General features: G+C 36.8%; 1 protein-coding gene across 10 annotated transcripts in view; it reads right to left on the bottom strand.

Annotated features, from left to right (window-relative positions):
• LOC126268863 (mitochondrial protein C2orf69 homolog) overlaps positions 1-16,634 on the bottom strand; it is a 242,620-nt gene that overhangs the window by 70,850 nt on the left and 155,136 nt on the right. For 6 of the 10 annotated variants that reach the window (XM_049973945.1, XM_049973946.1, XM_049973948.1 and 3 more), the window contains one exon: positions 3,069-3,131. The exons of the other annotated variants lie outside the window; for them this stretch is intronic. In XM_049973945.1, coding sequence (XP_049829902.1) covers positions 3,069-3,131 — 63 coding nt within the window. The remainder of the gene's footprint in view (positions 1-3,068; positions 3,132-16,634) is intronic. 10 annotated transcript variants of the gene reach the window in all.

Here is a 16,634-nt window from a genome sequence, read left to right as displayed (position 1 = left end):
ACTAACTGTGTCTTCAAAAGCAACATAAAGAGTTCACCATCTTCTCCACGTCCTAGGTCAGAATACACCCCCATGTCGCTGACTGCAACACGACAACAATACAGCCATTGTATGTTACACACTAAGTAAATGGCCTACTGTGTACTGTTTCTACGATTTGTCAGCAGACATCTACCTGGCTCCATGAACCTGCTGCCCTGATAATCAACTTGCTGCACCATTGCAACCTGTAGCTCCATACCTAATTATACCTGCCATCCTAACCCACAATAGTTTTGTACAGTTTTTCTCACAACGGAAAAGTGTTTTAAGATTCCCCAAACTACCCCTCTCTCCTCCTAAAGGAAGACACTAATAGTTCCAAAGGCTAGGATAGTGTTGAGATTTATAGTTTTAAATTTGTCTATAAGTAGTACTTCAATGTTAGGTATTAGTCATTATGTTTGTCTCATGAATTATTAGCCTTTCCAATGTCAAATTGAAATTTTACTCTACTCGGTTATATACAACTGACATTAATTTACAGATTGCTGCAAACTAGTCGCACTCCTGTTGGTAATGAAAAACTATGAAACTTTGAACAGGATATCAAGATTCCTTTCTCCCATCTTGCTTCAGGCATCCACACATGATAGCTTGAACTATTTCTATTCAAGAATTCTTGTATGGTGCCAGAGAAATCTAAACATTAAAATCTGTACATCACTTCGTGTCAATTTTGAATTTAATTTTTCTCACTGTTTTATTACAAAAATTTCCTTATATAGTTAACAGTCAGGATCCTTGAGAAAAGTAATTTATACAGGAAAGACATAGCTGTTAACCAGTTCCTGGCTATTTCTCCACAGTCAAGCCTTTATGTATGACTAACAGACGAGATAAGGATGTTCCCAAGGAAAGCAGCATGTTTCATCACGATTTCATTTACTAAGACCGAGAGCATTACAGCAAACACTACAAGAAAAGCATTATGCATCACAAAAAGGTTCAACGTAAAAAAAAACTGGCAGTTTAGTACTTCAACACACATACAGCTTGCAAAACGGCTATAACAGGAGTATCTATACAAATTGGTGCTCATTTGGAAGCTTATCAACAGTCTTTCTTTCACACACAATTTTCAAATAGAATAGTGAGGTATTTATCAGGTAACACCAAATACTCTACAAAGGATAGATAACCAAGTAAATGTAAATATATGCTCCAGAAAATATTTCTGAATCATCATAATTTTCTATTAACATTATGGATGTCTACAAGATATTTTTGATGACTCTCCTAAATATCACTATTAATACTGAAACATTTCGTATGACTTCCTGTACTTCATCATCGTAAAAGCTCCCAAGATCATAGGCAGAGCTAAAATTAATCACTTCGCAAACAGCATGAAGCCACAACAAATTCCTCTCTGATCTTGCTGTAGGGTAAAGTTAACATGATATGCAGAATAGAAAATTAGAACAAGAATTTTGTTGAATCAATTACTGACAGCCCATTACCATTCAATAATATTTAGGGATTGGGCTAAGCAATGCTACAAAGTTCTCCAGACTCCACAAAAGGAATTTTGTAAAATATGCAACAGGAAGCAAAGCTGAAACAAGTTTGTAAAACAACTAAATATGAGTTTGTAAAAAGGCCACGATAAAAGTAACAAGTAACATGTTACTTTCCACAAAGAAAACAAATTCAGAGTATCAGGTAATGGACAATCGCACAATTCTAAGCTTAAATGGTTGGAAAATCATCAAAAATGTTATGTTTTGGGACCACAGAAACACTTTCATGAATAAATGCTGTCAGCATGTCTTAATGTTACAAATGGAACACGTAAGACACATTTCAAAGAATAACTGAGCCCTGCTGTAATCTTTCTTTAAAATATGATACAGTTCTGGAGACAATAATGCAGCATATTGTATGCAATAGTAGTTAATGTGTATTTTGAAAATTTAGTCATTCTCAAACTAGTATAAGAACATGAGTGTGTAATTAAATACTCTGCAGCACTTTGGAACTCTCAAGACAATATTTGTCTTAACAAACTAAAGTGTGAACTCTGGCAGATTACATGAGTCCAATGGAGAAATCAGACTATGCACACAGGAAATATTAAAATCAGCCATGCTTTTAACTGCAAGTGTTACAATTTCCTATATCCTTGCATTATTTCTGATAACCTATCACAACCTTTTTTTTTTAATTTATAATCTATTTCATCATCATATTACAACAGACTACACATACAATGGAAACAACCCTTTGATAAAGAATTATCTACAATTTAGTTACATATATGCAATAGACAGCATTGCAACGAGAGAATGGACTCATGCATGAATTATTTAGATCATCAAATATAACAACAGGATCCAGATGTGAGTGAAACCATGCATTTCCAATTAGATTTTTGTAATTATTGTCTTGCTTTTTTATGTATTGTGGAAGATTTTGTGTTGTTGTTTGCAGATGTATATTAAAGATGCATCATAATTGCATTCCTCTGACTACTCTGTTCTTCCATTAACTGGTTACATTCTAATTACAAATTCCAGACAAATTCCACTCATAAAATATACCATCACAGTCATGAAAGACACATTACAGCCACCCTAGAATGTTACTGCCATATAAATCAGGTATCTAATTGACCTTCCACATTACGTAAGCTGTCACACAGCTTTGCTCATTCTCAGAAATTACAATTTATTCTCTTATGACTAATTAAACTACCCTTAAATTTACTTACACAGTAAGGGAACAACCCCCTCCCCCCCCCCCCCCCCCCAAACACATAGAGCCAGAGCCAAACACAAACAAACTACACAAAAAGTGGGAAAATGAAGTCTCATCTGAATTCTGCAAATATTAATTTGTGCCAGTACAAAAATTAAGAAGAAAGGCCAAGTGGAGAAAATAAGATGTTGATTTTTGTTAAGCTGCCACACTCCAAAAATGTCTTTAGTTATGTAATTTGAGGACAGCCCCACAGAGTATACGAATATATTAATTACTCAAGAATTTATCCCAAAGCTACATTTTAATTAAAATAATTTTACACTTGCCTGTTTTGATCCATGTCTGCTGAGACAATATCCATGAATGTTGCAAGTTTAGGTGTAGCCAATCTAGTCAGAAGGAAATAACACTAAGTTGCAATTAATAACGCATATGTTACACACATGGGGCTATCCATAAATGACATAACAAAATTTCTCTCTATAAGTGTACTACAATATAAAAGAACTCTTTGTCTGACACATTTTAGAAGCATTTAATCATGCCAGTTACTTCACATGCAAAATTCTATAACAAATTATCAAATTCTTCATCAATTGAATAATATCCACATTAATTATTACAAATAAAATTGTTTGGCACAAAAAATTCAATACTACAACCTGATCTGAAGGTGACTTTTTGCGTTATGATATTATACATTATGGATCATCAGGCCTATAACCCAAAGAACAAATATCTTTTGTATTTCTAAAGAAAGTATGCCATATAATCATTCAACGTATTTCAGGGAAAGCAACTGAATTAATCATTCTTAATCTAATCATACATTAGTCTTAAAATTATGATCAGTGTACACTGTAATGGTTGCTGATGTGGCAAGCTTTCATCAGTAAGAATTGATAGTTCATAGTGTATCAATGTAGGTAAACTAACCATTTAAATGAAACTAACTGCTTCTATTGCCTCATTTATACCATCATTATTAAAGAAGCATCTTCTCTTCTATCACATAAGTTAATATGCAACTCAGAGATAGAGTATGAATATTGCAAAAAGTTGACAATTCATGAATATTTGGGTTCTATGTAAGAACAATGAGATAATTAAAAGGATCAGTTACTTGGAATCTACAATGGCAGCATCTAAGATCTTAGAAGATTAACTCAAAAGTTGTACTGAAAGGCCACAAGATTCAGAATTTACAATCTGTTCCCAACACTTGCCACTTCTTAATAGTTCATTGACGATTCATACAAGATGATCAACAAACAACTAGTTAATACTGCTTCCGTGGGCACTTGCTGACAAATTGCCTGCTGGCGTCTGTCACGTGTCCTTCGGCTGACATTCGTCTGGTGTTTGGAGGGTGAAACTTTGACAATGCCAGCCACTCGTGCTGGCAAAACATCAAAAAAGTCAACAGACAAACATCAGCTGAAGAACCTGAGACAGAAGCCAAAAGAAAGTTTGCCAAAAAATAAGGTTTTATTATTTTCCTATAATCAATTCAGATGAATTTAAGTTGCGCCTACATGCTACAATTTATATTAACAATTGTGTGTGTGTTAAAATGCCACTTTTCTTTGACACTATGTCAAGTGCTTTTTGAAGCATATAATTTCAGCATTGTGTTGGAAATGTTAACAGAACCATACAGTACTCCCATTGAGGAAATGCATTATTTTATCAATTATAAAAAATATAAAGTGCAAAATTTTAAAGCACAAAAAGCTTTGTGTATATTGCCTTTGTGATGTATGTGATGTTTTCTCCACTGTGTTTAATAAATGGCTATCGATAGTTGTACTATGACTTAATTTATAATATTTTAATTCAGTTTAAAGTACGTTCTCTCAGCACATTTTAGTAGTTATAATATAATAGTTGTTTCTGGGTTCATGCTATTATATAAATTTCCATATCCTATTTGCAGAATATTACAATCCTATCAGTAATCCATAAAATCTTACAAAATTCATTGGTATCCCTCCAAACCACCATCCCTAAAAAGTTTACTTCAGATACAGGCACAAAGGTAATGGTAAACACACCAAACTTTGGATCGTATTTCTCATAGAACTAACCAGATTCTAATTTATTTAAATATTTTCTACGATATTTTGCTGTATTATTCTCCTTTCTTCATTATGCCAAGTTAAAGACTGTATCTTAACTTCTTAGCCGAGCCTGACAGCTCCTTTTCTTCTTCTCTTCTCAAAATCTCTTCACGAAATCACTGTGTTGTTTCTTATGTTCCTCTGTACACTGGTTTCCAGTTTTCATTTTAGCTTTCTCTGCAATTCGTGTTGTGTACCTACGATTCCAAAGATGGTAAGTTCTGCGTCTTCTCGTAAGACCTGCTTAATGTCTTCAAACCAAGTGATTTTTACTTTTTTTGAAGGTATTATATTAAGCAGCTTTTAGTTAATCAAGTGTTGCCCATTCTGCAGATGTAACCATAGAACTTCAAACAACATCTAAATATTGAATCAGTGAACTTGTCTATTACGTTGCATAGGCTGTAGTTTTTTATACACACGGTATGTATATATTAATAGAATTATAAATTTTTCTGATAACTTTTTGCTCTTCCTTTCTGATTTCACCAATCTCTGAATGGCCTTCCAGAGATACAATTTCTGAGGGATCTAATGTTTCAGGAAAAACAACAGTCTTGTTCAAAGTTTTGCATTTCAAGACATCACTCATTTATTACTGTAATGATTCCCTGTCATTCCGTACGCTTTCTCGAGTTTGGCAGGTCTTTATATATAAAGTTTTACTGTCTAGCATAGACTGTACTATGATTTCTCTGAGATATTTAAAAAAAGACACACATGAAATTGTCTGATATTTCATTTGTAATTAGGATATTCTGATAGTTTGATCTGTATTTTCCGTAAAATGAGTTTTCTCATACTTCATTTGGAGACCTGTATTTTATGGTATCTTGTGTAACTTCCCTAAGGCATACCTGGTTTCTTCACAGGTCTTAATGAAGAAAGCAAGATCAGCAGCAAAAGCTAGGCACTTCATTTATTCTCTGCCCTGCTGTCCATACTCAATTTATTTTCCCCAGTCTCTGATAACTTGGTGTAACATAAAGTTAAATTGAAGTGGGGAGAAGCCATCTTCTTGTCGAACTCCTGTACATCCTTCGAAAGATTCAGATATTTCACCAAGAAACTTCACTTGAGGTGTGTGTGTGTGTGTGTGTGTGTGTGTGTGTGTGTGTGTGTGTGTGTGTGTGTGTGTGTGTGTGTGTGTGTGAGAGAGAGAGAGAGAGAGAGAGAGAGAGAGAGAGAGAGAGAGAGAGAGAGAGAGATTTTCCTATATTACTGAATTTCATTTTCTGTGACTGCGTATCAGTGTTATATGAAGCGATGTTACTTGCTGTAATTGACAGATAGCAGGCATGCACATAACTGACTAGATAACAGGCATGCAATCCATTTGAAATGGAATAAATGGTTACGGAATCAATTTCTAAACTGTGCCACTTTTCTCTATAACAGAAGAGTGGTATAAACAATTGACGAAAATAAAAAAAGGGTGATGAAGGAGGAAGAACTATGAAAAATAACCAACACCTAACAATTTTTCCTCTTTGAGTTTTATGTATCTCAATTAAGAATCGAGTACTATCGTTAATATAAACCACGCACTCATCCAATTTAGTAATTTGGGGTTCCAACAACGATTTATCATAGGATTTTTCTGCAACTGATTCGATGTTCACATATGGCAATACAGCGTACACAAGAAAAATTAATGAAGATGTACTGTAGTGTAGGTTACACACTAAACTGTAATTCTCCCTATAACTGGTTGGTTGAGCCCATTCTAAAGCCTCAAGAAAATAAAGTAATGTCAAATGAAATATCACCATGACTATGGTTTGACCAAAAAGACTTGTCAGTGGCCACTTCACTTCTTGGGATGAAGTTCTTCCACTTCTTCCCAAAAAGCTTTCCATGTTGTGTGTTCTCCCTACTATCACAAAAGTTCACTAACTTTGTTACAGAGTAGTGCATAGTCACTTACACACACCAAATAAAATACTTAATAATGGAATGCAGAGCTCTGTCCATGGGCAACAATGCATTCTGTAAATGGGAGCAGCACATTATCAGCTTGACTGAGCCTTAACTCAAGAACTGATAATTTATGTGACAATATTATAGTGATAAACTCAAACAACGGGAAGTCCTGGATGGAGTAACAACAATAATATGAAAAGGGAAGATTGCTCTTCACCGTATAGAAGAGAAGTTGCGTCACAGACAGGTGGAATGAAACAAGACTGATCTACATTAAGCTTTTGGGCCAAAGATCATCTTCTGAAGTAGAAAACACACACACACACACACACACACACACACACACACACACACGAGCACTATCACTGCCCACGGCACACAGATTGTGGACTGCAATGGTGCCTGATGAAAGTAGCAATCTGGTAGGAACCTTTGGGCCAAAGATCATCTTCTGAAGTAGAAAACACACACACACACACACACACACACACACACACACACACACACACACACACACACACGAGCACTATCACTGCCCACGGCACACAGACTGTGGACTGCAATGGTGCCTGATGAAAGTAGCAATCTGGTAGGGACCTGTTCTTTCATTATTACTTCAATTAACATAGTGAGAAGTGGTGCTGTCACATTTCCAAGTGAGCAGCAATAATATACTAAGCTGTTTAATTCTTATTTTAATATTGGTTAATTAAACAGTGACTTAGCTCTTATAATGTAAGTTTATTTTATTGTTGTTAAAATAAATTAACATAAAACTGTGGTTTTTGTCATACATAGATAACATGAAGCCAGCTGGTCTTTTCAAACCCACTGGAGAGTTAAAATATTATGTTCAAATTATTTTTATCCCTACTAATCCAGTGCAAGAAACTGTTTTCATTCCTAAATTTATTCCAATGAGTTTTAGGAGACATGTGCTTTCTCATCAGTTTTCAAGATGGTCTGTATGAACAGCAAGCTTCATAAAAAAATGTTCACCCCTTTTCTCTACAGAACTCATCATCACCTGCAACTTCCATCTTACACATTTTAAGCCAGCTTTCCTACTTGATTAACTGTCCACCTTGAATGGGGGTGGGGAGGGAGAATGGGTGTTGGTGGGGAGCAGAGAGAATGGGAGAAGCTACATATTTGCATTAGCTACTGCTATACCTACACTGTTAGCAGACCATCCTACACACCATACACTTGTCAGTTTTTGGCAAGACTATTACCAACATGTTTTGCTATTATTGAGGTTTTTTTTTTTTTAAAAAAATCACAGAACTTTATGCGAAAGTACTACAAGGGGAGGCAATAAGTTCCAAAACACTTTATTTGTAACTGTCTTGACCACAGTGGTTGGATTTCCAAGAATGTAGTAGTTTTGATATAAAAAACAAACTGCAAAATTAATATTTGGGGGGGGGGGGGGGGGGGGGCAGCAACTGGCAGTAGGACTCTCGCACTGAGGGTCCTTACTAACTTTATGTACATAGGTAATTCATCCAGCCTGGGAATCGAGAATTTCAATGATTTTTGCCCATCATCGATATCAATACTGGCAAGATATCAAAATATGTAACATAAGAGATAATGTACTTTGATTGCATTCATGTAGAAACTTAATTTTTTTACAACACAAAGGTACCATACATCTTAGAATGTGACATAAATTTCAGCTTGATATGTCTACCTGTCCCTCACCATGGACCTTGCAGTTGTGTGTGTGTGTGTGTGTGTGTGTGTGTGTGTGTGTGTGTGTGTGTGTGTGTGAGTGGGGGGGGGGGGGGGGGGGGGTGCGTGCCTCAGTGATAGATAGTCGTACCATAGGTGCAACCACAACAGAGGGGTACAAGTTTATACGCCAACTTGCTCCACAGATGAAGAGATTGAGTAAATGTATGATGTGATAAAAGAAATTACTCAGGCAGTTAAGGCAGATGAAAATTTAAGTCATGGGGGACTGGAATTCAATAATAGGAAAAGAAAGAGAAAGAAAAGTAGCAGGTGAATATGGATTGGTGGCAAAGAATGAAAGAGGAAGGCACCTCGTAGAATTCTGCACAGAGCTTAACTTCATCATAGCCAACACTAGGCTTACGAAGGCTGTATGCGTGGAAGAGACCTGGAGGCACAGGAAGGTTTCAGACAGAATCTAATTGTAAGGCAGAGATTTAGGAACCAGGTTTTAAATTTTAAGACATTTCCAGGGGCAGATGTGGATTCTGACCACAATTTATTGGTTACAAATTGCAGATTAAAACTGAAGAAACTACAAAAAGGTAGGGTTTTACAGAGATGAGACATGGATAAACTTTAAGAACCAGAGGTTAAGGAGAGTCTCAGAGAGAGCATTAGAGAAAAGAAATACAGTAGAAGAAGAATGGGTAGCTTTGAGAGATGAAATAGTGAAGGTAGCTGAGAATCAAATAGGTAGAAAAAGAAGGGCTAGCAGAAATCCTTGGATAACATATTAGATATTGAATTTAATTGATAAAAGGAGAAAATATAAAAATGCAGTAAATGAAGCAGGTAAAAAGGAATACAAACGTCTCAAAAATGAGATCGCCAGGAAGTGCAAAATGGCTAAGCAGGCATGGCTAGAGGACAAATGTAAGGATGTAGAGGCTTATCTCACTAGGGGTAAGATAAATACTACCTACAGGAAAGTTAGGGAGACCTTTGGAGACATAAGAATCACCTGTATGAATATCAAGAGCTCACATGGAAAACCAGTGCTAAGCAAAGAAGAGAAAACAGAAAGGTGGAAGGAGTATACAGAGGGTCTATGCAAGGGCAATGTGCTTGAGGGCAATATTATGGAAATGGAAGAGGATGCAGATGAAGATGAAATGTGAGATATGATACTGCATGAAGAATTTAACGGAGCACTCAAAGACCTAATTCGAAACAAGGCCTAGGAAGTAGGCAACATTCCATTAGAACTACTGATAGCCTTGGGAGACCCAACCAAAACTCTACTATCTGGTGAGCAAGATGTACGAGAGAGGTGAAATACCCTCAGACTTCAAGAAGAATATAATAATTCCAATCCCAAACAAAGCAGGTGCTGAAACATGTGAAAATTACCGAACTATTAGTTTCGTAAATCATGGTTGCAGAATACTAACCCAAATTCTTTACAGACAAATGGAAAAACAGGTAGAAGCTGACCTTGAGGAAGGTCAGTTTGGATTCCGTAGAAATGTTGGAACATGTGAGGCAATACTGACCCTACGACTTACCTCAGAAGATGGATTAAGGAAAGGAAAACCTACGTTTCTAGAATTTGTAGTCTTGGAGAAAGTTTTTGACAATGTTGATGGAGTACTCTTTCAAATTCTGAAGGCGGCAGGCGTACAAATAGGGATCAAAAGGCTATTTACAATTTGTACAGAAACCAGATGGCAGTTATACGAGTCGATGGGCATGAAAGGGAATCAGTGGTTGGGAAGGGAGTGAGACAGGGTTGTAGCCTATCCCTGATGTTATTCAATCTGTACTTGAGCAAGCAGTAAAGGAAAGAAAGAAAAAAAATTGGAATAGGAATTAAAATCGATGGAGAAGAAACAAAGACTTTGAGGTTTGTGACCCATCATCACCGCTTATGGTGAATAACAACTTTTCTTTTCATAAGAATATAAGCAGTAATGCACAAAATATGACATTTATGTACAGATAGTTTTGTATGTGATAACTGCCTTAGAAATAAAATTGTAGATCCCGGCAACATCAGAGAATTCATATTGTGCATTATGCTGGATTACATCACAGTAAGCATGCCAGTTGATGTCAAGATGGCTATAAAGTGACAGTTCAAAATGTTACTTTTGTAACAAGATACTGAATGTTTTCTTCACTCTTTATCTTTGATGATTTTTAAGTTTCTGTACCCCAGTCAGTGGAAACAGAACCTTTTTATGTGCATTTTGTTGTCTGTCCCTCTATCTGTCTGTGGGAATTCCTAAGAAACATTTTTTTCAGGAATGGGGTGTGCTCACCATTTGAACCAGATGAGGTATTTGGGATTCTGGGTGTTTAGAAAGGATTCTTCTAGATGGCCCATGAACAGTTTGGCACAGGATGTTGCTATGCAAGAGCCCATAGCCATGCCTCAGATTTGTTTGTTTGTATGTAATGCCTTCAAAGTAGAAGTACTGAGGGTCTCATTGAGGCCTTTAAAGATCCACCTTGTACAAAAACAGATCTCCCGTGACTTCTCTCTCCAGTCATCCAAAACCTCCCAAAGTCCCACTATTCGACCACAGACTAGCATTCCCCTCATAATTCAGTACCACCCAGGACTGGAGCAAATGAATTACATTCTGCATCATCAGGGTTTTGACTACCTCTTGTCGTGCCATGAAACATGAAATGTCGTGCCCACTACTCTTCCCACCCCTGCCACAGTGTTATTCTGCCACCCACCAAACCAACACAATATACTAGTCCATCCCTACACAACCCTTGCTCCCAACCCCTTACCTCATGGCTCATATCCCAGTAATAGACCTAGATGAAGGACCTGTCTCATACAGCCTCCCACATCACCTACTTCAGTACACTCACAAACATCACCTACCCCATCCAAGGCAGAGCTACCTGTGATACCAGTTATCTACAAGCTAACCTACAACCACTGTGCTGTACTCTGCGTGGGCATGTCTGTACACATGAATGACAAATGACAAACTGTGGCCAAGAAACAACTGGATCATCCTGCTGCTGAGCACACCACCGAACATGACATTCTTAATTTCAATAACTGCTTCACAGCCTGTGCCATCTGGATCCTTCCCATCAACACCAGCTTTTCTGAATTACACAGGTGGGAACTTACCCTGCAATATATCCTACGTTCCCGTGACCCTTCTGTCCTCAACCTTCGTTAATCATTGTCATTACCGATCTAGACTGTTCCTTGTTCCCATCCCCCAGAACCACACAGCCCTCTATTCCACCAGCACACCACTTCATTTTACGTCTCTCCTTTTCTGCTACCCCCCCCCCCCCCCCACTCTCCCCAGCCTCTCAACTGCACCTAGCTGCCTACTTTCCACCTTGCCCCTGCACACTCCCAGCAGCACTTTACTGTCTCCACACCTCCCCTGCTATACCTCCCCCTCCCTGCCCAAGCCACCTCCTTACCCTGACCCGGTTGCCTCCCCCATAACGGGCTGCTCCTCAGTCCTCTTTACGACAGTCTTTTTGTTGTGGCTTCCTATGACTTCTTATCTCCATTATATGTTGAGCAGCAACTATAGTTGTCATTATATTGCTACATTCCATTCTGGATTTTCCAGTGTTTCACTGCTTACATTCTTATGTGACAGGAAACACAAATGTAGATTAATAAAGTTATTTACATTTCCAATGAATTTGGTTAATCTTTATGTAAAAGCTAAAGTTGATTTAAGTACAATATTTGCCAGCATAGTACATACTGAAAACACGGAAATTATAACTGTGAACATTTATTATTTCATAGTTTGGGATTCAAAGAACTGTTACAATTCTGAAAATTTTTAGATTTCGTCATACAAGAAAATCTGGAAACAGCAAGCACACTATAAAAATGATGCCAGATAGAAAAAACTATTTAATGTGAACATGTTGACATTTAAAAATTCCTCAAATTCACATACATCTGTAGTTAGAGTTCTCAATGGTGATAGGACATTTTGCTGAAAGTCGTATATTGTATTCTCATGTGTCATACTTATAAAATGAAAACATACTGTACGTTAAAAATTTGAAAAGAGAAATTTAATGGGACTTAAGTGTCATGATGACATGATAAGGAAGACTTCTGGACAAGACAGTACAGGATTATCAATACAAAATCAAACAGGGGTAATGCAGCAGTAGGTCTAGTATAGAGTAAGAGAATAGGACTTTAGATAAGCTACTATGCACAGCACAGTGGAAACAATACTGAAGCCAAGACAGATACAATAATAATACCCATAATAGTGGTACAAGATGATATGCTCATTAGTTCTACAGAAGAAGAGACTGAAAGAACATATGATATGATAAAAAAATTAATTAGATTGTTAAAGGAGACAAATCTGCAATTGTTATGGGGAACTGTTATTTGATAGAAGTAAAAGGAGGACGTGGACTTGGAGAGAGGAATGGAGGGGGAAGCTGCAGAGTAGAATTTAATCATTGATAACACTTCGTCTAAGAATCACAAAAGAGGGTAATATACACAGAAGAATCCTTGGGACACCAGATACATTACATAATTAAACTTCCTGGCAGATTAAAACTGCATGCTGTACTAAGACTTAAAAATGGGACCATCACCTTTCAGTAAAGCTGTGACGAATTGTGAGACGTATTTCGGTAGCTCAGTTGGTGGAGCACTTGTGCACGAAAGGCAAAGGTCCCGAGTTTGAGTCTCAGGCTGGCACAGAGTTTAAATTCACTAGGAAGTTTCGTAACAGGGCACATTCTGCTGTAGAATGAAAATTTCATTCTGAAAACATTACATAACAGTAAGACATTGACTTACAAACCGAATTTAAACTGCAAAACATCAGATGTAGGCTCTGACCATAATTTACTGGTTATGAACTTCAAATTAAAACTGAAGAAACTTCAGAAGGGTACAAAATAAAGGAGGTGGGACCTTGGTAAACTGAAAGACCAGGAGGCTGTTGAGAGTATCATGAGGGCATTAGGTAATGACTAACTGATTAAGGGAAAGGAACAGAACAAAAGAACAGGGAACACTGAGCAATGAAATAGTGAGGGCAGCAAAGGTTCAATTAAGTTAAAAGACAAAATCCATTACAAGTCCTTGGATAACATACAAAGTACTGAATTTATGTGACAAAAGGAAAAAAATATAAAAATGCAGCAAATAAAGCAGGAAGAGGGAAATAATATGTCTATAAGTTCTAAATGGCAAAAAAAAGAATAGCTACAGAAGAAATGCAAAGTTGTAGAAACATGTGTGACTATGGGAAAGATAGAGGACACAAACAGGAAAACCAAGCAAACATTCTAGAAAAGAGAAGAATCTGTGTGAATATTAGGAATTCAGTTGGTCAGTGAAGAAGGGATAGCTGAAAAGTGGAAGCAATATATGCAAGGCCTATACAAGAGAAACCAGTATGAAAACAATATTAGAGAAGACAAGAGAGTAAAGGAGAAGGATGAGGTGGCAGATATGATTCCATGATAATAATGTCTGAGAATGCCTAAGTCAAAACAAGGCACCTGGAGTACATGGTGTTCCTTCAGCATTACTGACATCCTTGGAAGAACCAACCATGAAAAAACTATTCCACCTGGTATGCAAGATTTATGAGACAGTCAAAATAACATCACACTTCAACAAGTCTTTAGTAATTCCTGCTCCTAAAATGGCAAGTAGCTGACAGGTTTGAATAATACTGAACCTTCAGTTTAATAGGCCTGGGTTGCAAAATACTGGCACGAATTATGTTTGCAAAGGAAGTAAAAGACCGGTAGAGGTCAACCTCTAGGATGATCAGTTTTGGTTCTGGAGAAATGTAGTAACATGTGTGCCAACAGTGTCCTTAACTTATTTTCAAAGATATATTAAAGAAAGACTTTTACATTTGTAGATTTAGAGAAAGCTTCTGACAACGTTGACTGAGAAACACTGCAAGCTGAAATGTTCCATCTGTCTTTTTTTTTTTTTTTTTTTTACACCTGCTAATAATATTTTTTCTGTTTAATTGTTATTTGATTCTGATTTTTTATGAGATGTATATATAGTGTAGACACAAACCTATCCAATTATTATTTAGGCTGGATTCCACTCATTTTCATTATTCCAATTAAAGTCTTGGGTTAGCTGGTTGTCTGGATTAATTAGTGGGAAAAAAAACGAAAGGGGAAAAAAAAATATGTAGGTAACGGAAAAAAGATTCTGAGCTAATAGATAGATTTGATAATGATGACACCACTCACTAGAAACATCACAGACTCTATAGTAAAATATTTTGATTTTATTAAAACTAATTAACTCAACAGATAATTAAAGTTAAATTCTAAACACTTAAATTTTCAATTGCAAATTTAACCATTTTGAGTGTAAGATTCCAACTTTTAGCACTATACTCCTGTCACTTCAGATTTCCTGGCCCAAATGACACCCTTCACTAAGCAATTAAGCCTTTAATTTAGAACTATCTACAACTGGCATAAATGACTATACATCTAAATACGATGCCTGTGCTTCTAAATGTGTTATTCCTATCATGGTTGCAAGGTCTCTTATAATTTCCTAAATCATTACATATTTTGTAAACAAGATTATTATAATAATGTACACTCCACCCAAATTATAAAAATCTTTAACCTAGCTGTTTTTCAAACCAAAATTTAGTTTATGAAACACAATACATTCATATGCCAGGCTTTACATAACTCATCCCACCCCAATATAGTCAGTCCTTGACTGGCAAGCAATCTAATACCAACTGCTTAACATATTTGTGGGAGTCCCAGTTTGTAACATTGTACAAAAATCTGTATATTGCTCACTCAAGGAATAAGTATGACTCAGTAAGTTAGCTTTGGTAAAGCGTATTATTTCATACATACTGTTTTTCAACACGTGCACCGTTTCAAAACCCAGCCACTATGTTTCACTGACACTGCCTTAGAAAAGACTGTTACTTCACAGTATGATTACGTTGTTAATGCCTTAATGCCTTTTTTGTGTATAGTAAAGTGGTGATACCTGTTTGCATATAAATGGTCACTGTAATGCTTGAAGTTATGATAAATGTGGGGGGAAAAAATCCTTACTTGACACTTTGTGTAGTGTACGTCAATATATAATTAAATCATTTTACAGACATTCTGCTGGACTTTCATCTTCGAGGCTCTGAGGACTTAGTGAACAATGCGGGTACGCACAGTCGCAACTGGAATACACACACTAAAACTGTCGAGGTAGCAGGCAGTGTAAGGTTATCATAGCTTAAACAGAAATTATACTGCAGTTATAAATGCATAAGGCATGAAAGAGAAGCAGTAGTTGAGAAGTGACAGATAGTGTTTTAGCCTGTCCCTTATGTTTTTCAAACTATTACTAAGCATGCAATAAAGGACCACCAAGGAGAAATTTGGAAAGGGAATTAAAATGCAGGCAGAAGAATTTCAAACTCTGCAGTTTGCCCATACATTACAATTGTGTTGGAGGTGACAAAGGACTCTGATAAAGATCAGATCTGTCTTGTAAAGAGGATGTAAGAGGAATATCAACAAAAGTAAAACAATGGTACTGGAATGCAGTCAAACTAAATCAGGTGGAACCAAGAGAATCAGATTAGGAAATGAGACACAGCATAGTAAGTGAAATAGTTGCCAACGATCAAAGTAGGGATGATATAAAATGCAGGCTGAAAATACGAGGTGCATACAAGTTTTAAGACCTCCGATTTTTTTTCTCCGGACTGGAAAGAGATAGAAACATGCACATTGTTTTAAAATGAGGCCGCGTTCATTGTCGATACATCCCAGAGATGGCAGCACCATACGGCAGATTGAATTTTACCTCCAGCGGCGAGAATGAGAACTGTTTTAAATAATTAAAATGGCGACGTTTTCCTTACTTGAATAGCGTGTAATCATTCGTTTTTTGAATTTGCATGGTGTGAAACCAATTGAAATTCATCGACAGTTGAAGGAGACATGTGGTGATGGAGTTTGGATGTGTCGAAAGTGTGTTCGTCGGTGCGGCAGTTTAATGAAGGCAGAATATCATGTGACAACAAACCGAAACAACCTCGGGCTCGCACAAGCCGGTCTGACGACATGATTGAGAAAGTGGAGAGAATTGTTTTGGGGTATCGCCGA

The sequence above is a fragment of the Schistocerca gregaria genome, chromosome 1 (genome assembly GCF_023897955.1).
Source record: "Schistocerca gregaria isolate iqSchGreg1 chromosome 1, iqSchGreg1.2, whole genome shotgun sequence".
Classification (NCBI taxonomy): Eukaryota; Metazoa; Arthropoda; class Insecta; order Orthoptera; family Acrididae; genus Schistocerca; species Schistocerca gregaria.
This window is presented reverse-complemented; position numbering and strand designations above follow the sequence as displayed.